Here is a 26,561-nt window from a genome sequence, read left to right as displayed (position 1 = left end):
AAGATGCAAAGATGATATAACTAGCAACCAGGAAAAAAACAAAACAGAAATATAACAGATTCCCAAAATTAACTGGCAACGACCCAGGATTTCATTTTTCACAAAGGCTGAAAACAACTGGGCTGGTCCTTTGTGCGTCATCCTCAACTTCAGAGGATTATCTGAAAACACACATCAAAGCCATGGGAAGGTTATGCTGAGGACAGTTTCACAGCACTCGGACAGTTTTCTGACAGGTTGGTGGCTAAGACCATGAGCCTCTAATCCTTGATTTAGTGCTTACTAGCTGAGTGACTCTGAGATAACCTTCTGATACTTCCGTGACTCCACGTTCCCACCTGTAAAATGGGAGTAAAAACAGTCCCTTTTTATATGGTTGGTGGGAGGACTGAATAATATATATAAAGCACGGAGAGCCATTCATCACAATGGCAAATACTTAATAGCACTTATTAATACTTAAAATGGTCACAGTCAACCACTTTCTTCATCCTGTCATCTGCTTGATACATCTGCCACGAAACTGCAGAATGTGTATTTTCTTTAATTTTTCATTTATTGTTATTTTTTGCAGAATTTTTAAAGCAAGCACAGTAGGGTGCCCATGGTCCCAAATGGCTCTGGGAAAGCTTACTGGGATTTAGGCCTCTGAGTGTCTATGTTCCCCTTTACCATCCTCACTATAGGGAAAATAATCACAAATAAAACCAAGAAAATGTGAGTGGTTTCAAAAAATAACTATTAATTTTGGTTACATTATTATTTTTTTTATCATGTCTTCTTTGGAGAGCATTTAGTGTTTTGTGAGATGGTGGGTCACCAACACTGTCTTCTAGGGACTTGAGAAATCACTGACCCTACAGATCTCCTCACAGAGGGCTGGGCACAGGGTTCTGGAAGAGTCAGACGATGAGGCAGCTCAGGGGCTTCTCAGAGGTCAGCTCCATGGAAGAAGGCAGAAGGAAACACCTAACGCAAGACTTTTTGGTGATCCTATGGCCTGGATTAAAGTTTTGCATTTATTCAATAGGATTGAGGTACATTCCATTTGTTGCTTCACACAAAAGAATCAAAACCTAAATTTGCATTGGTGTGTTTCTGGAGCTCCTTCCTCTCCCAAGGAGGGCTTGGCGGAGGGCCAATCAGTCAGGCCACTCACTCCAGGAGTGTCTTAGTAAACACAACGTGAGACTGATGGAAAATAACATCAGATTTGATATGCAATCACGGAGCCTTCTCGGGAAGAGGAAAGGTGCATAAGAAAAAGCTGCCTTTGGTATTATCCCATTCATCTGGGCACACATGCCTTGTGGGGGACAGGACAATATAATGGATTTTTTTTTTTTTTAAGTAGGGCCCCACACGCAACGTGGGTCTTGAACTCACGACCCTGAGATCAAGAGTTGCCTGCTCCAGCGACTGAGTCAGCCAGGCGCCCCCTATAAAGGACTTAGGAAGCCTAGTTTGTCTTCATATAAAAGTGATTGTCAAATGGTTCAGCAGCTTAACAAACCCAAGCAGAAGCTACTACAGCTGTCAAGTCCCATTTCCAGCACATGAATAAAGGAGCAGGCCAGTACCTCTTGCAGCAGTAGAAGCAAAGCCAGGGCGAGCCCCCGATCAGCCCCAGCACAGTGAGAGCCAACGCCGTCACATAGAATATACTCCACTCTGGAAGACAAGAAAGCCGGGGTGCACACGGTTACACGCGATTTGTAAAACAACTTTATTTCAGTGACTGACAATGAGTATTTCTGAGTTCTTATGAGCGAAGGCCACCTGTGGCCTCACCGGGCTGGCGGCAGAGCATAAACAGTATAAAACGCAAGTAAGTCAAGAACAATTTACAAGCACCCTACTTTTGTCCATTTGGTTCAGGGACCTCATGGGGTATATTTCATGCTGACTTAAGGACAGAATCATCAAAAGCAAATTAATTAAGAAGTAATGCTGTGAACACTCATGTATGACACATCAAAATATTCATTCCGTAATCACAAGAAACACAACCCTCCCCACCAAAATAGTTCTGGCTTAGTTTTAATAAGGCAAATAAAATATCTGTATGGCTGCCTGTGACACGAAGACACTTTTCAGAGAGCCAGACAGCGATCTGTATTCCTTCCACATCCTTGCATAAATCCAATGTGAGAAGCTTTGCAATAGCAATTTAGGACAGAGAAACTAAGGGCCCCAAGACACAGGCGCTATTAAATGTTACACATGCTCCTTGGAATAACAATCCAAGGGCTGGCTATTTTCAAATTTCTCGGCCAAATACATCCTTCTGGATTCCAAAGGCAACAAAATTACTCTTGGAAATAGACGGACATTAAAATAGATTCCTCCCCAGAAGAGACATAAGGGCACCCACTGGACCAGCCGAGAAAGTAGCTCCATTCTTGGTGACCGCCTGGGCAGACATCCAGGAGGACTGGGCCAGACTCTACCATTCATCTGTGTGCAGCAGGTCCCGCACCGGGAACACTGCACCAGAAGGCCAACTGAGCCCAAGCTGGGGTAGGTGCACCCGGAAAATGGCCCAAGCGGCGCGAAGCAACTGTCTCAGCAATGCCGGTGGTGGCTGGCCAACCCTGCTCCGCCCGAGTGGATTTCCTCGTCAGGAAGTACTACAGAAAAGCCTCGGCCTGCCCGGCCTGCCCGCATTGATGCATTGATGGTAGGTGGGGGGGAGGATCTTAACGCACTACTCCTTGGCCTCAGGCGAGGAGAGGGCGAAGGTTTACAGCAGCCAAGGGGGGCAGACACTTCTGGTATTTCAAAACAGGGTGTCCCCGCGCTCCTCGCCCACAGCCGCACCCCCAGCCCGCGGACTCACCGCAGTTGCTCTCCCCATCCCGGATGTAACGCCGTATCAGGTTCTCCATCCACAGCTGGGAGCACACACAGCGCTTCGTGATGGGGTCACAGTGACCGTGGCCAGAGCACTTCAGAAGGCAGCCTGCAAAGAGGCGGGCGCGGCTGAGGCTAGCATGGCAGCAGGAGAAGGGAGAGCCTGGCTTCTGCCCGCTGTGGATTTTCATGAGCAGGGCCCTGACAGACACATCCTGCTGAATCAAGAGCCTCTTAGGGTATGGAGGGGCTGCAGGGGGTCTCTCATCAGGAAGCAAACGGCAGAAAATAGCCAATCCATATCAGGTAATAAAAGCCTTAAAAATGTAGCCAACACTTAGTACCCTCTGGCCTAAGAGAGAGAAAATCTAAGAATTTACCCAGTGAAAATAATTGGTGATATGCACAAAGATTTGTCTTCAATTATCGCATTCTTTAAAATCAACCTTAAAGTCCTTGAGTGGAGGACGGGCTGAACACATCGAGGATGGAGGACTGTGCAGCCATAAATAGTCCACTGAGGGAGAAATTATAAAAGATTTGAAACAAATGATCATAATACAATTTGAAGGTAAAAAGCAGATTAAAAATATTTATCCAGTTATCCTGATTGTATCACATGTTTCCAGGAAAGGAAATGCATCAGAATATTAACAGAAGTTGTTTGAAGGGTGGGGATTCTACACTCAAGAATCTAGAGGATTGTTAAAGTGTTTTTGCCTTTCTGGATATTTCCAATTTCCTACAATAGATCAGACATTACTTTTGTAGCTAGAAAAAAGGGATTATTAAAGAAACGAAGTTAGTGCGTGTTGAGGATGTCAGTCGTGGACAGACATGTCCCTCACGACGCTCACCTTCCTCAGCACCTGTTGGAAGAGCCGCTTCAACATCATGCGGGGTTCACGGTCCTCAAAAGGTCGTGACCGAGAACTCCGGCCCAGACCGTATTTCCGACTACACCCATGAGTCAGTCTGGTGCCAGGACGGGGCAGCAAGCAAGGGACTAAGACGGAGGTGCAATGGAAGGCACTTGGAAGCCCCTGCATTTCCAGTTGTCTATGAAACACCACCGTCACACCCCCGTGACGTCCAGGGAAAAAATTACATGAACACAGCTTTTCCAGCCCATAACACTTGTTTTTAACACTGTCCTGACAGCTTAAATATGAAATTTCTGACAATGACCATTATCTGGAGTATAGTTTAAAAACCAACCCACGACCACTGTTGCTCTTGCTTCCCTCAGAGACAGAGAGCAGTTGGTAAGCGTTTCGGAGGAAGCCACTGTAGAAACAGATGCCGATAAGTCTCTGGACATTAATGTGAAAATGGTCATACCTCACTCCTCTTTCCATGCCACGAAAACTTAGCCATGACTGGCAAGGCTGATTTGGGTTCTTTTAGAGTACTCCCGGAGGAACCATCCCATATGCATATTCTTGGAGGAATTAAGTTCAATATTTAATTTCTAATTAGATAAATATTGGACTTCATGCCCAGTCAGTCCAAAAAGTCTATGTGACCTCACTACTGTCCCATCAGACTCAAACAGATCTTATTACCACCTCTTCCAAGAAATCTGTCACTTTAACCTCAGTGGGTAGTAATTTAGGTTTCTATAGGATTCTCAATGCATTTAATTTGATGGGATGTTTTGCTCAGTGCTACCCAATTCTGAATAGACAGCAAATACTTCGATTACTTGGACCCTAACAGAAAGAACAGCCCCACATACCTGCTGTGTCGATCCGCAAGACTTTGAAGAGCAAGAAATCGGCCTTCTCCTTTGAGAGCTGCCTGTGCAAATTTCGGACCACGTCAGCAGCTTTGAGAACCTTGAAAGGCGGCCCACTCTGGACGTAAAACACAATCACGGTGCTGCACAAGAGACAAGGGGAGAGGACAGCCACGTGGTCAGGCAGTGACCAACATGACACGGCCGCACGAGCCGTCTGACCTGTGAGGTTTCTGACTACCCCAGATGGGTGGTTTGGCAAAGACACAGGGGCGTATCTCATGCGCCAAGGACCTGATCCATTTCTATTCACAAATAAAGGTTCTTCAGTCCCGGAGCCCTCTATTCAGCTGACGAGATAGACCTTGAGATTAAGAGGAGGAACATGACAATGTGTGCAAACAGACTCAGCTGTACACAGGGCGGTGTCTTTACTTTTATCTTTTATTGAAATACAATTTACTTACATTGGAATTCACCCTTCTAAATCGTATCACTCAGTGGCTTTTAGTATATTCGCTACCTCGTGCAACCGTCACCACCATCTGACTCCAGAACATTGTCATCACCTCAAGAAGGAACCCTGAGTCCATTAAGGAGTCAGTCTTCATTCCCGCCTTTCTCCAGCCCCTGGCAACAACAAATCCACTTTCCATCTCTCCTGATTTGACTGTGTGTTTGATATAAATGAAATACACATGAGGCGTTCTGCGTCCTGCTGCTTCCACTTTGCATGATGGGCTTGCGTGATGCATCTGCGTTGTACTGTCTACCATGACTTCCTTCCCTTTTACTGCCAAATCATAGTCCGTTGTACGGACATTACTCATTGAATTTATCCATTCATCAACTGATGACATTAGACTGCATCCACTTTTGGGCTGTATGAATTTGGCTGGATGTATAAACGTTTGTGTGCAAGTTTCTGTGCGGACACACATTTATCGTTTCTCCTGGGTACGTATTTAGGAGTGGAATTACTGGGTTGTATAGTAACTATGTTCAGCATTCTGAGGAACTGCTAAACTGTTTTCCACACCAGCTGCACCACTGTACGTTCCCACCAGCAATGCAGAGTGTTCCAATTTTCCGCATACTCACCCATGCTTGTTATGGTCCACTTTTTAGATTACAGCCATCCTAGTGGGGGTGAGGTGGTATCTCAAAGGGGTTTTGCTTTGCATTTCCCAATAGCTAATGATGTTGAGCACCTTTTCAAGGGCTTATTAGCCATCTGTTTGTCTTCTCTGGAAACATTTCATTCAAATCTGTATTAGTTTTCAAGGTTGCCATTAAAAGTACCATAAACTGGGTGGCTTATAGCAACAGAAATTTATTCTCTTACAGTTCTGGAGGCTAGAAGCTCAAAATCGAGGTGTTGTCAGGGCCATCCTGTCTCTGAAGGTGCTATAGGAGAACTTGTCCCACGCCCTTCTCGCAGCTCTCGGGAGTGGGCATTCTGTGTTCGTAGACCCGTCAATGCGATCTCTGCCTCCACTGCCACATGGTGATCTTTCTGTGTGTCTGTCTCTAAGTCTCTTCTCTTCTTATAAGGACACAGTCACATTGGATGAAGGGCTGACCCTATAGCAGTATGACCCTATCTCAACTATTTCCATCTGCAGAGATCCTGTTTCCACATAAGGTCACACAGGTAGTAGGGGTTAGGATGTAAATGTATCTTTTGAGGGGACACAACTCAACCTACAAGTGTTTTTATCAGGAAAGGCTGTTGGATTTCATCAAATGCTTTCTTCTGTGCCTACTAAGATGATCATGTGGTTTTTGTCCTTTATTAATAGGGCTTATTACATTTATTGATTGACCTATCCTGCATGCCTGGGATAAATCCCCCTTGGCTATGGTATCTACTTCTTTTAATATGTTGCTGGATGCAGTTTCAGAGTATTTTGTTGAGGATTTCTGCTTCTATATTCATAAGGGACATTGGTCAGTAGTTTTCTTGGGATGCCTCTGCCTGGTTTTATTTTTAGTTTTATTTTTCTTAAAGATTTTATTTACTTACTTGAGAGAGAGAGCAAGCAAGAGAGAGAGCATGAGCGGGGGAGAGGGGCAGAGGGAGAGGGAGAAGCAGACTTCCCCCTAAGAGGGGAGCCTGACATGGGGCTCGATCCCATGAGAGCATAACCTGAGCCGAAGGCAGACGCTTAACTGACTGAGCCACCCAGACGCCCCTGTCTCTGGTTTCAATATCAGAGTAAAAACTGTCCTCCTAGAATGAGTTGGAAAGCGCTTCCCCCTCTTCTCTGTTTTGGAAGAACTTGTGGAAGTGGTGGTAGAATTCACCAGTGAAGACATCTGGTCCTGGGCCTGGTGGGAAGTTACTGATTAATGATTTATCCTCTTCACTTACTAGAGGTCTGTTAAATTTTTTTATTTCTTCTTGAGTCAGTTGGCATAGTTGTGTCTTTCTAGGATTGTGTCCATCTCATCCAGGCTAACTAATTTGTTGACATATAATGACTTACAGGATAATCCTTTTTGTTTCTAGACGGTTGGTAGGAATATCCCCTTTCATTCTTGATTTTACTAATTTGAGTCTTCTATTTTCTTAGTCAGTCTAGCTAAAGGTTTATCAATTCTGCTGATTTTTCAAAGAAATAGCCTTTGGTTTTGTTAATTTTCAGACTTGTTCAGTTCGGTGTTTGATATTTTGTAAGGAAGGGAAATGTGTGATTTGTTTTGAAAGAGTTCTATGAAAAAATAATTAGAATTTTCTTTTACGTTGGTATTTTTCTAAGTAAACTTCAGTTGTCTGGAAAACAAACCTAAACGGAGTGGCTGACAATAACCGGCCAATGGATTTACTGTGAATGGTAGGTTTTCATTCCCATATTCTTTCTCTCCTCCCTCCCTACCCTACTACTCATAGATTGGACAAGCATTCAAAAATAAAAGCTCAATTAAATCTATAAATCTTAGAGGAAACAAAGGCCAGAGGTCTTCCTCCTAGACTCCTAGAAGACAGCAATGGTAATCAATGCTCTTCTCACAACGAGAGAAGCCTCAGTCCTGGGAATGTGGGGCAGGGAGGGAGTCTGGCTGTGAGACCGCCTCTGTGCCAGCCCCAGGCCATTTGCATGACCTCTGACAACAGCAGAGATCACTACCAGTTCCGGCTGATGTTTGCTAACTCCTTCATCTGGAACGTTCTCGGTCCACAAACATTTACTGAGACTTGTCGGAGGGACCTGGAATGATGCTGTCCTTTGAGAAAAAGAAAGTATGGATGGGACACAAGTATGTGCAGAACTAGACAACAAAGGAAACAAACAGGACCCTGCTGGACGGGTGTGCAGCTCACACCTGAGGTCCGAGTGGGCCTGGATCCTCTGAACCTTAACATCCGAGTCCAGCACGTTCAGGAGGGCCGCGAGCTGCCTCACGAGGGTGTCCTTGCGCTGCTCGGTCAGCTGCCCCACGACCACCTGCAGGATCAGCTCTACCAGTCCAGTCCTCCTGGGGTCTGGGGAAAGAGAACACGTGGGATTTCCACTTGGAAGTCATGCTGGGCCACACAAGGAGCAAGGCCTGCACAAGGCTTTGAAGAGTTTAAGATGACCCCTGGGTAACTTCTTAGGACTTAGGTCATTTCTTAGGTTTTATGTGACTCAGACGAAGTTTTCCCAACAGCACAGCGGCTGCTGTCTGAGCGCGCTTCCTCCTTGTTTTATCCAAATTTGTTGTCTGTTCATTTTCCCGGAGATAATCAGGGCACCTAAACAGCCTCTGTGCTACCTTGACGTTGTGGCCCCACACCCTTCCCTCAGCCTCTGCTGTGGCGGCTGCTGCCGTAGCCCCGTGGACACGGGGCACAGAGGCCCCCCACCGGAGCTGCCGCCCTCCTCACTCCTGCACTGAAGCTGCTGTGTCTGCCTCACTTTCCGGCAGGAACACAGAAACGAGACGAGATCCCTGCTGCCACATTGAAACCCCGTCATGAGTTCTGAGGCTGCATCTGTCTGGGGAGACACAGCGAAGAGCAGAGAAAGCCGCACCGTGGCTCTGGCCAGGAGCTGAAGCCAGCCCCGGGGGGCACCTCACCCGGGGGGACCCTGCCCTTTGCAAGGAGCCCGGAAGCAGGCCGCCCGGATCACAGACCAGCACGTTAGCCCAGGCGCACCTGGCTGCACTTCCACGGTGGCCGTGTCCGTGTCCGAGGCCCCCTGACCATCAACAACTTGCAGACGGAACGTGTAGACGCCCTCCACCAGATTGGTAAGCTGCAAGGCCGCGCTGTGGTCGGAGCCATCGAAGACATCCTGCAAAATAATGCAATTCGCGAGTCAACGTTCGGTTCCCAACTTCGGGCGCACTGCGGATCCCAGACCTCCGGGGCCCATCTTTTTAGTGTGTGCGTGACTGTAAGGGGCAGGCTGAAGGGGAAGGCGTTTGGTGCGTCAGGGAAGACGGGGGAATCCGCAGCGACTCTTCCACAGAAAGCGCCGGGTCGCACAGGTTCCTCAGACGGGACTTCTGAGCTGCGCTTACCCAGGGCTGCCCAGCCATTACCAAACCGTTCACTTCGTCCAACAGGGGGAAGCACGAACACCGCAGTGGGGAGCATGGAAAGGCAGATGAGGTCATAACAGAACTGCTGCTAAGGGGTTAGCTGTGCGGGCTTCACATTCATCTGCTGGTGTGACTGACTGTGTTTGAAACAGGGCCTGTGAGGAGGTAGTGAGGGTTACAGGAGGTCATAAGGGTGGGGCCCTGATTCCACAGGATTAATGTCCTTGAAGAGGAGACACCAGAGAGCCCTCCCTCCCCCCCGCCGTGTGGGGGCGCAGCGAGAAGGCAGTCACCCGTGAGCCAAACAGAGAGCTCTGACCAGGAGCCAGATCACCCAGAGCCTTAACCTTGGACTTCGCGGGCTCCCGAACCGGGAGACACGCCTGTCTGTCGTGGAAGCCGCCCAGCCCGAGGTACTTCCGTACAGCAGTCCGAGCAGACGGACTCCGCGGGATGTGAGCAGGACGATTCTCGTCGGGCACTCACCCCAGCGGCTGGGCTCTGGCCACCCCGGACCCACAGGTAGGACACAACTCCTTGGTCATCCGTAGACCTCGAACCGTCCAAAGTAATGCAGTTATTGGGAAGCACAAGCACATGGCGGCCACCAGCGCGGGCTCTGGGAGGACTGTTATTTTCTAAGTCAGATACAGCAAAAACGAAAGCAGAGATGGATTTGAAATGCTTGGGGCAGGAGTGTGCTGTCAACGACGCACGATGGCCCCACCCTGCACATATGGAGATTTAAAATATCCAAGAGGCGCTGTTTTCCACCCGTAATACACAGACGTTCTCAAAGCTCTGTTTATGCGCAGCTGTAAGGTGGCAGCCTGTACACTGGGATGTTTCTAATAACATGACAGCTTTTCTCTTTTTGAAAAAGAGAAACAATGACATTACTTATCAGGGTCCAGTTTAAGATATTAAACTAATATTTTAGTTTAAAATACTTTCTGAATCATTATGTACTGGTCTACACTATCTGGCCATAGAAATATTTATTTCTACTAGTGCCACATCTTGCTTAAGTAAATTAAAACTTGAGTCAAAACCAACCAGGCCTTCACTCCTCCAACTGGGTGTTAATATGTATGAACATTTCTGATAAAATCACCTCTGGATAGAGGGGCCAGGGAGAATGGGGTGCAGGGGGAGACCATAATAAGACCCAGCCCTACTGGGGGATGAGGCTGCTGAGAGGGAAATCCTGTTGTTCAGGTGGCGCTCTGGGAACCTACTTGAGCCCTTGCAAATGTCCCTTAAAAACAAGTCAAGCAAAAGTCATGGTCACCCCAGCCAGACGTTGATCCAAGGGAGCAGGAAGCACCCCACCAATCACCAGCCACCTTCCTCCGGAGAGAACACCCCAGAGGTTAGAGCGAGGCACCTGCTACCATGGGCAGCATTTCCACATTGTTCACCACACGCCCTTTCTGGGAGGACTCGTGGGGAGAACCTGGCGTTAAGGAGGCTTAATTCCACTGTGGACCAAGGGGGAGGCTGGAAATGACAGAAACAGACCGGCCGTGGACCGCGTCGGCCCGAAAATCCTTCTGTGAGAAGTGATCACTAGACCCTCTCTCACTTCAAGGCTGGACTTAAGGCAGCCGCCCCCTTCCATGCTTACGTCCCCGCAGGCTCGAACTCCATCAGGACGCTCCCTGGGCAGTCTCTGGGCACGCCATCACCACAAATCCGCTATGTCCAAACTCAACGCCCTGCACACCCGCTGCTGCTCTTCTCTGGACCGAGGTCAGAGCTTGGCACCACCACCCACCTGTGCACTGACGTCACGGTCCCCGAGTCATCGAGACACCCACCATCTTTCTTCCCTCCAGAAGTTCTCAAGTCCTGAGAATTCAAGCTCTAAGATGTCTTTCTAGGCAGTCATTTCCCCTCTCCTCTCCCTACCGCTGACCTCTCTTCCCATCAAACCATTCCCTTTTTTAAAAATGGACAAGTCTCAGGTAAAATGACATGGTGCTAGGGGTTTGCTTTAAAATACTCCAACCAATGGGAGAATATATTTGCAAATGATGCTACAGATAAAAGACTGGTATCCAAGATCTACAAAGAACGTCTCAAACTCAATACGTGAGAAACAAATAAACAAATCATAAAATGGGCAGAAGATATGAACAGACACTTTTCCAATGATGACACACAAATGGCTAACAGACACATGAAAAAATGTTCAAAATCATTAGCCATCAGGGAAATTCAAATCAAAACCACACTAAGATACCACCTTACGCCAGTTAGAATGGCAAAAATTGACAAGGCAAGAAACAACAATTGCTGGAGAGGATGTGGAGAAAGGGGATCCCTCCTACTTTGTTGGTGGGAATGCAAGTTGGTACAGCCACTCTGGAAAACAGTGTGGAGGTCCCTTAAGAAGTTAAAAATTGAGCTACCCTATGTCCCAGCCATTGCACTACTGGGTATTTACCCCAAAGATACAGACGTAGTGAAGAGAAGGGCCATATGCACCGCAATGTTCATAGCAGCATTGTCCACAATAGCTAAATCGTGGAAGGAACCGAGATGCCCTTCAACAGATGACTGGATTAAGAAGTTGTGGTCCATATATACAATGGAATATTACTCAGCTATCAGAAAGAACGAGTTCTCAACATTTGTTGCAACATGGACGGCACTGGAGGAGATAATGCTAAGTGAAATAAGTCAAGCAGAGAAAGACAATTATCATATGATTTCACTCATCTATGGAACATAAGAACTAGGAAGATCGGTAGGGGAAGAAAGGGATAAAGAAAGGGGGGTTAATCAGAAGGGGGAATGAAGCATGAGAGACTATGGACTCTGAGAAACAAACTGAGGGCTTCAGAGGGGAGGGGGGTGGGGGAATGGGATGAACTGGTGATGGGTAGTAAGGAGGGCACGTATTGCATGGTGCAGTGGGTGTTATACGCAACTAATGAAGCATCGAGCTTTACACCGGAAACCAGGGATGTACTGTATGGTGACTAACATAATATAATAAAAAAAAAATTAAAAAAAAATAAAACAACATATAAAAAGAAAAAAATAAAATAAAATACTCCAACCAAAATGAAAGAAAATATGAATGGCTAGATGAAACAAGACTGGCAAACTGCTCTTGGCTGTTGAAGCTGGGTGATGGGGACATAATGGTCCATTGAGCCTAGTTTCTCTACTTTTATATATGGTTGAAAAAGTCCACAATAAAACATTTGAAAACATACAAATCCATGTCACTTTGCTGATCAAACTGCTTCAGCCTCTCCCCCCTGGCCAGCAGATGAAATCCCAGCCTCCTGGCTTGACACATGACCTTTCCGGGGTTGAGGCAGCAGCTCTGCCACTCCCCAGCACGCCCACACCTGGCTGATCTACAGCACCTGACTTCTTCTGTGCAGCTCTCTGACACCTCTGTGCTTCGACACCTCTTGATCGTTCGTTCACTCACTCGTTCACTCATTCCAGTACCCAGCATTTGCGAGTTGCCATGAGCCTAGCACTGTGACACAGAGGACACAGATATGTCTGGAACGAAGGTCCTCAAGCAGCGTGGCACGAGACTAGACCATGAGGTAAGAAACCATATGGAACTTGAAAACATCTCTGCTCTTTGATTCCCAGGGAGGAGAGAGAGAGCATAATGCCGTCACGTGCACAGAGGTCTTTCACTGCCAGTAGTCACAGAAGGAGCGTGAAGCCCATAGAGGGCTCTTCACTCGACACATAAAAGGAAATGCTATATTTTTACAGAGGGAGACTCAGCGAACACGCACGGAGGAAGAATGGCCTTTCCTTGGCCGACCTGAGTTCAGCGTCTGCTGTGAACAGATAACAGCAGCGTTTCTGAACAATCACGGCGTGGCTGAGAGTCTGTGAGACGGGAAAGCAGACCCACTCGCCGCGGAGCCAGGACTCACTCTTCTTCACAGCCACAGTGAGGGTGGTCGTGCTGCTCAGCCCCTGCCTGTCAGTCACCGTCAGACGGAAGCGGTGGGTTCCCACCTGGAGCCCATGCGCAGTGGCTACAGCGTCGTCGGGACTTTCCATCTGCACGGCACCAGGGCCTCTGTGAGACAGGGAAGTGAACGACAACATGGAGCATTACAGCCCGCATGGTATCTGTCCTTATAAAAGCCCCTTTTCACAGCTAAAACATAGCATCTAGAGAATTCTAAGATAACTTTTTACCCACTTATATTCTCTAGGCCAAGGTATGGGTCATAAGCTAATGCCTATTTTAAATTGACCTGTGGGATTCCTAGGAAGAGGATTTTTTTTAAAGATTTTATTTATTTACTTATTTTAGCGAGAGAGCCGCAAGCAGGGGGAGGGGCAGAGGGAGAGCGAGAATCTCAAGCAGACTCCCTGCTGAGTGTGGAGCCCAACACGGGGCTTGATCTCATGACTCTGAGATCCTGACCTGAGCCGAAATCAAGAGTTGGACACTTAACCGACCGAGCCACCCAGGTGCCCCACCACCTGTTTTTTTAAATTGAGCTGTCAGTGAAATGATCTGTCCTTACAAAACAGTCTTAGAAATGACTCCCATTTCCTCTTTGAATGAAATTAGGTTAAATCCTCATCTATCTTGACAGAGAGTACGTTAAGAGGAGGGGATGAGCCAGATCACGGTTCTTCTCAGGGGAAACGTGGTGCCGTCATTAAGATCGTGGGCCCTGTCGTCAGAAAGACCCAGCTCCCCCTTTACTGTCTGGGCAAACCGAGGCTAGTGACCCTACTAGACTCTGACAGGCAGAGCAGATGGTTTGCGTGAGCGTAGACAGGAGGCTTCCTGGGGCCTCCTACCGGTCTCCCAGCACCTCGTCTGTCGTGAAGCTCGCCCACACCCCCACGGCCCTGCCCACCTGGCAGGCATCACCTCCCCCCACTGCCAGCGAATATCTATCTTGTGCGTCCACACTTGACCTACACTTCAACAACACTGCTCCTGACTCCCCAGCAGGCTTGAGTTCACTGTTTAATCTGGACCCTCCAGAGAGGGGGCAATGTTAGCCCTGGGCCAGGGGCGTGACCCCCACAGCTCAGCGGTAATAGGGCCTACCTGACGTGCTCCCAGTGGTAGAGGACGATGCCCTGGTCGTCAGTGCTCCTGCTGCCATCCAGGGTGGTGCTCTCCACTGGGAAGACCAGCTCCTTGTCGGGGCCGGCCACAGCCACCGGAGGCCTGTTGCTTTCTAGAATTACAGAAATGGTGTGAAACACTATTATGTCTTTGCATTAAATCTGCGATCCCCTGATTTCTTGATTGAAGCAAATTACTCCTATTTGGATCAGGCGGCTACTAGAGCGTGTGGCATCCTGGGGGAATCCTGGGGAGAAACGCTGCAGGCTCTTGGCTGAGCCAGGACTTCAATGTTTCGAGGGTGAGACTGGGGGTCCAGACAGCAGGAAATATTGTTCCCTAAAATCACACATGTTTGGTTTCTTTAAAAGACCTCGAGGGGTGCCTGGGTGGCTCAGTTGGTTAAGTGTTCGACTCTTAATTTTGGCTCAGGTCATGATCTTGGGGTTGTGAGATCAAGCCCCCAACCGTCAGGCTCCACACTGAGTGGGGAGTCTGTGTAAGGATCCCCCCCACCTTGTGCATGTGTGTGGGCCTGCACTCTCTCTATCAAACAAACAAAAGACCTCAAAAGTCATGGAGTCAAGAGAGAAGGAAAAGGAATAAGATGGGCAGATGGAGGGAAGAAGGACTGGGGAGAGAGTGGGGGGAGGCAGGCAGGCAGGAATTGGAAGGAAGTTAGTTGACAGTTGCTTTGTCCGGCAGGACTTATCTCCTTTTGTCTTTGTAGCCCCAGTGCCTAACACAGTGCCTGGTAAATAATAAATGCTCAAAACATTTCAGTTAAATGTTGAACAACAGTAAAAGATATAAGGGGCGCCTGGCTGGCTTAGTCAGTAGAGCGTGCAACTCTTGATCTCGGGGTTGGAAGTTCAAGCCCCACAATCAATTAAGAGATTACTTAAACATAAAATCTTAAAAAAAAAGATTAAAAAAAGCAAAAGAGGGGCGCCTGGGTGGCGTAGTCGTTAAGCGTCTGCCTTCGGCTCAGGGCGTGATCCCAGCGTTCTGGGATCAAGCCCCACATCAGGCTCCTCCGCTAGGAGCCTGCTTCTTCCTCTCCCACTCCCCCTGCTTGTGTTCCCTCTCTCACTGGCTGTCTCTGTCAAATAAATAAATAAATAAATAAATAAATAAATAAATAAATAAATCTTTAAAAAAAATAAAAACGCAAAAGATATAAAATATTGCTGATATTAATATTGAAATAGACAAATTTTCTGTTAAAATAAAAGTCATAGAGTCAAAACCCGAAGCAGCTATTGCTGAATATCTGGACCACATCCAACCCTCGCCGTGCTACTCAGTAAAGTTCAGTGGTCCAATGGTGTCTCTTGCTTGTAGGATAAAACACTCACGTGACCATCCGTTACAAAGCCCTTGATGGTGAGCCCCTGCCTCTCTCTCTCCAGAGCATCTGTTGGCATTCGAATCCCTGTGCCTCACACTCCCACGTCCTCACTGCTTTCTCTTGTTCCACTAAATTCTTCTTAATTCTTTCAACTACCCTTTCATCACATGGCTTTCGCAGACGGTTTCCTTTGCCTAAAAAACCTTTCCTCTTACCCTTCTCTCCCCAAATTCACCTGGCCAACTGCAGCCCTGAGCTCAGTAAGATTCTCTGCAGATGCCTCAAGCCCAGGTAGGAGTGTCCTTTCGTGGGCTCCAGCCGCACTGTGCCCATTCCCTAGAAATGCACTGATCATGTGGTTTTCACCGTACTTGCCCATGAGCCGGGGGGACAGAGACCAAGTCTTTCTTGTTTAATTCCACATCCCTGGGGTCTAAACGATAGCACTTACTACATATTAACTGAATAAATAAATAAAATAAATAAATGCATTGCCTATAAGTTGAGTATATTTTCAGTTGCCAGGACACTGGACAGTTACTGGGATTAGCAGCATCTTCTAGAAAAGTTCTAAAGCAAAGAGCACTATCAAGCAAAACCCTAACTACCTTTAAGGTTATTTAAATCTGCAGGAAGGCAGAGTCCTGGGTTTTCATGAAACTTTAATGGATTGTGAGCTGACCTGGAGTCAACTCTCCATCTGGCTACGAGCCATTGAGCTACCAGGCCACATCTCATGACCAGACTCTTCAAAAAGCCCCTGGAGCTCTGCAGCAGAGTGGGACACATGGGGGAGTGTCTACCTGGCAAGTAGAGCCCTTATGGGGCCCTTAGGATGTCCATCTGGGCCTCTGTGCCATGATTTAAAGACACAGTCACCACAAGATTCAGAACCAAACAGAAACCTGGCTTTGTACTGATTCAGCTCCTCCAGCCCCGATTTCTTGATAGTTACAAGATTTAGAGAATTTGCCTCCAAATTTGGCTTGTCTGAAGCACAGAAGCCCAGGTGTCATTTCTGCCTTGATATCTGGGGCCAAAGCCCTGTTTCATCTCACCTACCAGGCTGGACAGTCACAGTGACCACAGCAGAGGACTGCTGCCTCGAAGAATCTGTCACCATCAGCTGGAACGTATAGTCTCCTTCCTGCATGGCAGACAAATGAAGGTAGGGTGTCTTGACGCCCTAAGTAATAGCAAATAGAAATGAAAAAGAAAAGAAAAAATAATTTTAAGAAGTTAAGTAGCACGATGTAATGAAAAATGAATGCTTTTGCCAAATATGGAGATCCTGCTTGAAAAAGAAATGTGTGTGCCCCAAGAAAACACAATCTAAAGTTTACTGTGTATCCTCGGACGCTGTTGAAGAAGCACAAATTAATCTGGCCTTTTTGGAAGCCCATCTGGCAACATCCATTCACACGTTAAATGAGCACCCCTCAACCAGTGATTCTACTTCTTACTACCTACCCTAGAGAAATGCCCACCCACACAATGAGCCTCACACCTGGACGCTGACAGAAGCAAACAACGGGAACAGTCTAAATGTTCGTCAACAGTGGGGCGCTTGGGTGGCTCAGTTAGTTAAGAAGCCAACTCTTGATTTCGGCTCAGGTCAGGATCTCAGGGTAATGAGATCGAGCCCTGTGTTGGGCTCCACACTCATCGGGGAGTCTGCCTGAGATTCTCGCTCTCCCTCTGCCCCTTCGCAGTGCTCGTACTCGCTCTCTGAAATAAATAAATAAATCTTTAAATAAATAAACGTTCATCAACGGGGTGTGGTCAGACCCACCATGACACACTACAGTGCTAGTTTAAAGGAGAAAGATTAAAAGAATAAGGAAGATTTTTACATATTGAAATGGAGTTGGACTCCATGCTAGGTGTGGAGCCTACTTTAAAAAAAAAGTCTGTAGCTTATAAATAATGAAATAAAGATGTCAAAGACATATCATCAAGCAAAAAGAGAAAGTCGCAGAACAGTGCACAGTGACAGGTATTTCTATGTGTACATACGCATATCACAGAGCACATAGAAAGGATTCTGTAAGGACAGACATTAAACTGATAAAAGTAATTATCTCCATACGGGGATTGGGGTACAATCAAAGTGTGTTTGTACTTCATCAGAAGTTAACTTTTTCTTAAGTACAAGAAGCAATTCATGCATTACTCTTATAAGTAAAAATAATTTTTTAAAACTCTAAGACAACAAAATTTTTCAGTAAGACATTTTTTTTTCAATTGAGTATATAATAGCTACACTCATCTCCAGGTTAATAACCTTTCAGTTTGTTGCTATTGTGTTGCTGCTGGTAACATTCCCAATTATTGCTTATGTTTGAAATTCATGGCATCATGGAAAGGATTTTTGATCTTAAAATCTATAATAATGTATTTACTTTTATAGATGCGAAGATTGTCTAAAGATAAATGTATCTGCATGTATTTGTTAAAGGTTTTAAAGGAAAATTGCAAAGAAAACTGATAGAGAATCAACTGTGTTATCAGAAGGGGAACCAGTGGGGGCGCCTGGGAGGCACAGCGGTTAAGCGTCTGCCTTCGGCTCAGGGCGTGATCCTGGTGTTATGGGATCACATCAGGCTCTTCCACTATGAGCCTGCTTCTTCCTCTCCCACTCCCCCTGCTTGTGTTCCCTCTCTCGCTGGCTGTCTCTCTCTCTGTCGAATAAATAAAATCAAATCTTTAAAAAAAAAAGAAGGGGAACCAGTGAAATTTGAAATACATACCTCTAAGAACTTAGAAAAGGTGCTTTTCCCTACTTTGACTAAATAAAGCAAAGCATTTTGCTCTGAAAAGCTCTACAGAAGTATAATTTCCTAGTACTTACTTCAAAATTATTATGGTTACATAAGTGCTTATGCACATGCTAGAGGGAATGTGGCAAATGGGAAGTGGGCAGACTCAAACACGTCACCAAGCACCCTCAAAGCCATCGTATGCTCCAGGAGAGAGCAGTGGTCCTCCCCCATCTAAAGCAGAGCCTTGGCAGGATGCCCTGCACGATGTTTAGACTAAGACTCCAGTTTACAGAGTCATCTTTGTGATGGCCCCAGTTAATAAGAAGACCACCCCTTTTACCATCTTAATCCATCAATCACAAGGCAATAACCCTGTTACTGATCTCAGAGGGTCCGCCGCAGAAGGGCAGGTGTGGAGACGCGCTCGCTGATTCCCTGGGACACATGTGGGGCAGACATGCATGAATTCTGGGGTGTGAGCTTTGGGCACACAATTCTCAATAACTAATGGAAAGAAAATTTGGATTTTTTAAATTTTATTTTTCAGTAATTGCCACACCCAATGTGGGGCTCTAACTCACAACCCTGAGATTAAGAGTCGCACGCTCTTCTGACTGAGCCTGTCAGGCATCTCTGGAATATTTTTTTAACCAAAGATACACACAATATCCCATCTTTCTGTTTTGCATCCAAAGCCCTCTGAATCAGAATTCTTAGCACAACAGAAGCAAACACAGCACTTGCCACAAGCCTTAGGCAGAGGTGGACGCTACAGCATGGCCCTCTCAAGTTCCATAAACCCAACCAGTCATTTTAAATTCATCATAATTGCAAAATACTGTCCAGAAACAGAAAGTAAAGTAGGTAAGGTTTCATGGGAGATCTGACTTCATCTAAAATACGAACAAGAAATTTATGTTGGACAGATGAGATGCAATTTGAAGGAGAAGTGCAAGGTGGCAATGTAAGGTCCTACCTTTTTTCCATTACACTTACAAATAATAACCTGAAACTAACATAACACCTTATGTTAACTAGAATTAAAATAAAAACTGAAGGAGTGCCTGACTTGCTCAGTCAATAGAGCTTGAAACTCTTGCTCTTGGGGTCGTGAGTTCAAGCCCCACACTGGGTGTAGGGCTTGCTTACATACATACATAAAATAACAACAACAAAAAAAGAATAAAATAAAAACTTAACAAAAACTGTCAAATAGTAACTTAAAAATAGCAAGCTGGTTAGCAATAAAAACAAATACTTCTGGCCATCACCAAAAGAAGCAGCATGTAACTCATACACACTCATGTGCACACATACCACTCATAGCAAAAGTGTCCATGGTATTATGTCTTTGGACAAATAAAGATTTGAGCAAATTAAAATTTAGATACAAAAAGCTCTTAAAGAGACCACTAGATCCAGAAAAAATGACAATGAAGTTTCTAAAAATATGAGCTACAAAATAAGGAAAAATTTCCTGATAATAAAGTTTATGTTGGATTATTTCTAAAGTTTCTTCCAACACTAAAATAATATTTCTATAGCAAATGTTGGGTCAGACTTTCCCCAAACTAGCCACAAAGTCAAGCTGTCAACACAGGACCTACTTGGTTTCTATCCTGTGCTTATAGAGAGTGGGTGAGGGGAAAGGATGTAAGTTTGGAAGATCTATGAATTTAGGTGCTCTTTTTTTCCCCTTATTTTTCATCTTTTTAAATTATGTTCAGTTAGCCTCTGTATAGTACATCATTAGTTTTTGATGAAGTGTTCACCGATTCATTAGTTACATGTAACACCCAGTGCTCATCACAACACATGCCCTCCTCAACACCCATACCCTGTTACCCCTTCCTCCACTCCTCTCCCCTCTGAAACCCTCAGTTTGTTTCCCATGGTCCATAGTCTCTTATGGTTCATCTCCCTCTCTGATTTCTCCCCCTTCAGATTTCCCTCCCTTTCCCTATGTTCCACATATGAGTGAAACCATATGATAACTGTCTTTCTCTGTTTGACTTACTTCACTTAGCATAGTCCTCTCTAGTTCCATCCATGTCCATGCAAATGGTGGGTATTCATCCTTTCTGATGGCTGAATAATATTCCATTGTAGGTATGAACCACATCTTCTTTATCCATTCATCTGTTGAAGGGCATCTCGGCTCCTTCCACAGTTTGGCTATCGTGGACATTGCTGCTATGAACAATGGGGTGCATGTGCCCCTTCCTTTCACTACATCTGTATCTTTGGGGTGAATACCTAGTAGTGCAATTGCTGGGTCATAGGGTATTTTTAACATCTTGAGGAACCTCCACACTGTTTTCCAGAATGGCTGTACCAGCTTGCATTCCCACCGACAGTGGAAAATGGCTCCCCTTTCTACTCATCCTTGCCAACATTTGTTGTTTCCTGCCTTGTTAATTTTTGCCATTCTAACTGGTGTAAGGTGGTATCTCATTGTGGTTTTTATTTGCATTTCCCTGATGGCTAGTGATGTTGAGCATTTTTCCATGTGTCTATTAGCCATGTGTATGTCTTCCTCGGGGAAGTGTCTGTTCATGTCTTCTGCTCACTTTTTGACGGGGTTATTTGTTTTTTGAGTGTGGGGTTTGAGAAGTTCTTTTTTTTTTTTAAAGATTTTTTATTTTATTTATTTATTTGACAGAGATAGAGACAGCCAGCGAGAGAGGGAACACAAGCAGGGGCAGTGGGAGAGGAAGAAGCAGGCTCATAGCGGAGGAGCCTGATGTGGGGCTCGATCCCGTAACACCGGGATCACGCCCTGAGTCGAAGGCAGGCGCTTAACCGCTGTGCCACCCAGGCGCCCCTGAGAAGTTCTTTATAGAAATTGGTTATCAGCCCTTTATCTGTAATGTCATTTGAAAATATCTTCTCCCATTCCATGGGTTGCCTCTTAGTTTTGTTAACTGTTTCCATTGCTGTGCAGAAGCTTTTTATCTTGATGAAGTCCCAAGAATTCATTTTTGCTTTTGTTTCCCTGCCTTTGGAGATGTGTCTTGAAAGAAGTTGCTGCAGCCGATGTCGAAGAGGTTACTGCCTATGTTCTCCTCTAGGATTTTGATGGATTCCAGTCTCACGTTGAGGTCTTTCATCCATTTTGAGTTTATCTTTGTGTGTGGTGTAAGGGAATGGTCCAATTTCACTCTTCTATACATAGCTGTCCAATTTTCCCAGCACCACTTATTGAAGAGACTGTCCTTTCTTTCATTGGATATTTTCCCCTGATTTGTCAAAGATTAGCCGACCATAGCGTTGAGGGTCCATTTCTGGAGTCTCTATTCTGTTCCATTGGTCTATGTGTCTGTTTTTGTGCCCATACCATGTTGCCTTGGTGATCACAGCTTTGTAATATAGCCTGAAGTCAGGCATCGTGATGCCCCAGCTTTGTTTTTCTTTTTCATCATTCCCTTGGCAATTCAGGGTCTTTTCTGGTTCCATACAAATTTTATGATTGTTTGATCCAGCTCCTTGAAAAATGCCCGTGGTATTTTAATAGGGATGGCATTGAAAGTGTAAATTGCTCTGGGGAGGATAGACGTTGTAACAATGTTTATTTTTCCAATCCATGAGCATGAAATGTTTTTCCATCTTTTCGTGTCTTCCTCGATTTCTTTCGTTAAGTATTCTGTAGTTTTGACAGTATAGATCCTTTACCTCTTTAGTTAGGTTTATTCCTAGGTATCTTATGGTTTTTGTTGTTATTGTGAATGGAACTGATTCCTTAATTTCTCTTTCTACAGTTACATTGTTAGTGTATAGAAAAGCAACTGATTTCTGTGCATTGATTTTGTATCCTGCCACACTGCTGAATTGCTGTATGAGTTCTAGTAACTGGGGGTAGAGTCTTTTGGGTTTTCCACATAAAGTATCGTATCATCTGTGAAGAGAGAGAGTTTGACTTCTTTGCCAGTTTGGATGCCTTTTCTTTTTGTTGTCTGACTGCTGAGGCTAGGACTTCTAGCACTGTGTTGAACGATAGTGGTGAGAGTAGGCATCCCTGTCGTGTTCCCGACCTTAAGGGAAAAGCTGAGGGCTTTTCCCTACTGAGAATGATATTCGTTGTGGGCTTTTCATATATGATTTTTATGATATTGAGGAATGTTCCTCTATCCCTATACTCTGAAGAGTTTTAATCAGGAAAGGATGCTGTATTTTGTCAAATGCTTTTTCTGCATCAACTGAGAGGATCATATGGTTCTTGTCTTTTCTTTCATTAACGTGCTCTATCACACTGATTGATTTGCGAATGTTGAACCACCCTTGCAGCCCAGGAATAAATCCCACTTGGTCGAGGTGAATAATCCTTTCAGTGTACTATTGGATCCTATTGGCTAGGATCTTTTTGAGTATTGGCATCCATGTTCATCAGGGATATTGGTCTGTAATTCTCCTTTTTGATGGGGTCTTTGCCTGGTTTTGGGATCAGGGTAATGCTAGCCTCATAGAAGGAGTTTGGAAGTTTTCCTTCTGTTTCTATTTTTTGAAACAGTTTCAGTAGAATAGGTATTATTTCTTCTTTAAATGTTTGGTAGAATTCCCCTGGGAAGCCATCTGGCCCTGGGCTTTGGTTTTTTGGAAGGTTTTTGATTATGTTTCAGTTTTGTTACTGGTTATTGGTCTATTCAGACTGTCTACTTCTTCCTATTTCAGTCTTCGTAGTTTATAAGTTTCCAGGAAGGCATCCATTTCTTCCAGGTTGCTTAATTTGTTGGCATATAGCTGCTGGTAACAATTTCTAATAATTGTTTCTATTTCCTTGGTGTTAGTCGTGATCTCTCCCCTTTCATTCATGATTTTATTAATTTGGGTCCTTTCTCTTTTCTTTTGGGTAAGTTTGGCCAGTGGTTTATTGATCTTATTAGTTCTTTCAAAGAACCAGCTTCTAGTTTCATTGATCTGTTCTACTGTTTTTTCTGGTTTCTATTTCATTGATCTCTACTCTAATCTTTATCATCTCTCTTCTCCCGCTTGGTTTCGGTCTTATTTGTTGTTCTTTCTCCGGCTCCTTTAGGTGTAAGGTTAGCTTGCGCATTTGGGATTTTTCTAATTTTCTGAGAGCAGCTTGGATGGCTATGTATTTCCCTCTTAGGACTACCTTTGCAGTTTCCCATTATTTTGGACTAAAGTGTTTGTGTTCTCATTAGTTTCCATCAATTGTTTAAGTTCTTCTTTAACTTACTGGTTGACCCAATCATTCTATAGCAGGATGCTCTTTAACTTCCAAGTGTTTCAATTCCTTCCAAATATTTTCTTGTGATTGAGTTCCAGTTTCAAGGCATCATGGTCTGATAACATGCAGGGAATAATCTCAATCTTTTGATATTGGCTGAGAACTGATTTGTGACCCAGCATGTGATCTATTTTGGAGAAAGTTCCATGTGCATTCGAGATGAATGAGTATTCTGTTGTTTTAGAGTGGAATGTTCTGTATATATCTATGAAGTCCATCTGGTCCAATGTGTCATTCAAAGCTCTTGTTTCTTTGTTGATCTGCTTAGATGATCTGCTCAATGCTGAGATTGGAGTGTTAAAATCTCCTACTATTAATGTATTATTGTTTATCTGATTCTTTATTTCGGTTAACAGCTGGCTTATGTAGTTGGCTGCTCCCATGTTGGGAGCATAGATATTTACAATTGTTAGATTTTCTTGTTGGATAGACCCCTTAAGGATGATATAGTGTCCCTCTGGATCTCTTAATACCGTCTTTGGTTTAAATTCTAATTTGTCTGATATAAAAATTGCTATCCCAGCTTTCTTTTGAAGTCCATTGGTATGAAAAATGGTTCTCCATCCACTCACTTTCAGTCTGGATGTGTCTTTAGGTTCAAAATGAGTCTCTTGTAGACAGCAGATGGATGGGTCCTGTCTTTGCATCCAATGTGCAACCCTGTGCCATTTCATGGGAGCAGTTAGGCCATGCACGCTGAGAGTAACTACTGAAAGATATGTATTTATTGGCATCCTATTGTCTGTACAGTTCTGTTTCTATGGACTGTCTCTAAATTTCTGGTCTATATTACTCTTGGGGTCTTTCTTCTTTTATAGAATTCCCCTTAGTATTTCTTGCAGGGCTGGCTTGCTGGTCACATAGTCTTTCAGTTTCTGCCTGTCCTGGAAGCTCTTTATTTCTCCATGTGTTCTGAATGACAGCCTTGCTGGATACAGTATTCTTGGTTGCATGTTTTTCTCATTTAGTACCCTAAATATGTCTTGCCAGCCCTTTCTGGCTTGCCAGGTCTCTGTGGACAGGTTTGACGTTACTCTAATGTTCCTCTCTCCATAGGTAAGAAATCTCTTCCTCCTGGCTGCTCTCAAGATGGCTTCCTTGGTTCTGAGATTTGCGAGTTTTACTATTATATGACGAGGCATTGGTCTGTTCTCCCTGATTTTGGGAGAGTCCTCTCTACCTCTTGGACACGAATACTTGTTTCCTTCCCCAGATTAGGGAAGCTCTCAGCTACGATATGCTCAAATATACTTTCTAGTCCTCTCTCTCTCCCTCCACCACTTCCTAGGGATCCCAATAATTCTGACAGTGGAACGTTTCATGGAGTCATTAATCTCTATGTCTGTTCTCATGGATTTTAAGCTGTTTGTTCCAGGCCTCCTCCTGTTCCTTCTTTTCAATCAGCTTATCTTCTAGAGCATTAAATCATTCTTCTGCCTCATTTACCCTGGCTGTTAGAGCATCCGGTTTAGACTGCATCTCACTCATAGCATTTTTAAGCTCAGCCTGATTACATCTCATTTCTGCCCTTAGAGATTCTATATTGTCACTAATGGTTTTCTCAAGCCTAGCTACTGACTTCATAACTGCTATCCTGAAGTCTATCTCTGACATCTTGTTTAGGTCCATATCCATTAGGTCTGTGGGAGAGGCCATGGTCTCTGGTTCTTTTCTTTGTTGGGAGTTCCTCCTCCTAGTCATTCTGTTAAGGGTGGTTGAGGGAGTGTACAGAGTCCAAAATATCAACCACGATCCAGGCAAGATGCACCCTGGCAAAACCCAGAGTGTTCAGAAGTCACCACAGAAAAAACAAAGGCAAAATGAAACCCAAGAATAAGACTTATAAAGTTAAAAAATTAAAACAAAATTACAAAATAAAAATTTTTAAAAAGGGGGGGAGGGGAGGGGAGGCTATAATCTCTCAATGTGGGTGAGGTAGGGTGTTTCAGCTCTTCCTGGGTGTATTTTGTTTTGTTTGTTAGAGGACACTACTTCCCAGAGTTACAGGGAAAATAAAACGGGGATGCATATAAAGGTAACATTGAATAGGGAAAAAAGGACTACATTGAAGCTTATAGCTATATAAAAACAAATAAGTGTGAAAAAGTACAAGTTAAAAAGCTACAATGCAATATGTCATATTAAACATCTAGTTGAAATGAGAAAAAGGTGAAAAGAAAAAACAGAGAAGAAACATGAGAAAGAATGAAAGAAAAAAAAAGTTGTATCTGAGAAATACAGCAGCCGTGAGGCAACGCCTGGAGCTCAATATACTCTTTTCCCCTGGTGTTGGGGTTTTACAGTTTTATGGGGACCCTCAGGTTGTCGTCCTCTTGTTCTTCCAGCTTGTCTTCTGGGGGAGGGGCCTGCTGCGCTGCTACTCAGGCAACCCTGCTCGGGCGGAGTTGCCCTGCCCCCTGTCAGGGGGCTAGGCTTTGAGGAAACCGGTTTTTTGGGCTTTTGTTCTCTGGCAGCTTCCTGCACCTTTTCTGAGGGTCAGAGCAAAGGAAAATGTCCGCACGCAGACCTCTGACCCAGCACAGAGAAATCACAGGCTGCTCCTCTCTGAACCCTCCAGAACATACAGTCTCCATTTCTGTAAGCTCCACTGAAAACTGCAGCCTCCCATGGGCGGTGCACGCCCCCGGTGACACTCAGCGGTGGACTCAGGGGCCCTGCTTGTCTCTGCCCTTTGTGCTTCTAAAACCCTGAGGGGTCCTGGGTTCGCGTGCATGCAGCTCCTGGATCCTGTTTGAGTGCTGTTATCAAGCCCTTCCCGGCCCACTACCAGGGTTCCGCAAGTTATCACCAGTCCTCCAGCAGGATGCTTTTGTGCTCTGGTGTTCTATCACTTTCCAGAGGCCAGCTTATGGCGGCTTCCTCCCCCTTCTGTTTATCTTCTGATATCTGCCCCCAGAATCACTACTCTGCCCTTCATACCTTGTGACTGGCGGAGAATTTCTGCTTGTAGAGATCCAGATATATATTCT

General features: G+C 45.1%; 1 protein-coding gene across 1 annotated transcript in view; it reads right to left on the bottom strand.

Moving 5' to 3' along the window:
* KIAA0319 (KIAA0319 ortholog) overlaps positions 1-26,561 on the bottom strand; it is a 104,529-nt gene that overhangs the window by 5,054 nt on the left and 72,914 nt on the right. The window contains exons 11-19 of the mRNA XM_045800510.2: positions 16,624-16,747; positions 14,190-14,322; positions 13,045-13,193; positions 9,611-9,762; positions 8,736-8,874; positions 7,919-8,078; positions 4,592-4,734; positions 2,840-2,962; positions 1,581-1,671 (exon numbers count right to left, since the gene is read on the bottom strand). Of these exons, the coding sequence (XP_045656466.2) occupies positions 1,581-1,671; positions 2,840-2,962; positions 4,592-4,734; positions 7,919-8,078; positions 8,736-8,874; positions 9,611-9,762; positions 13,045-13,193; positions 14,190-14,322; positions 16,624-16,747 (1,214 nt within the window). The remainder of the gene's footprint in view (positions 1-1,580; positions 1,672-2,839; positions 2,963-4,591; positions 4,735-7,918; positions 8,079-8,735; positions 8,875-9,610; positions 9,763-13,044; positions 13,194-14,189; positions 14,323-16,623; positions 16,748-26,561) is intronic.

Source organism: Ursus americanus, chromosome 32 (genome assembly GCF_024610735.1).
Source record: "Ursus americanus isolate L20-20 chromosome 32, mUrsAme1.1.p, whole genome shotgun sequence".
NCBI classification, from domain to species: Eukaryota; Metazoa; Chordata; class Mammalia; order Carnivora; family Ursidae; genus Ursus; species Ursus americanus.
The sequence above is the reverse complement of the archived record's forward strand: the minus strand, read 5'-3'. Positions and strand labels throughout refer to the sequence as shown.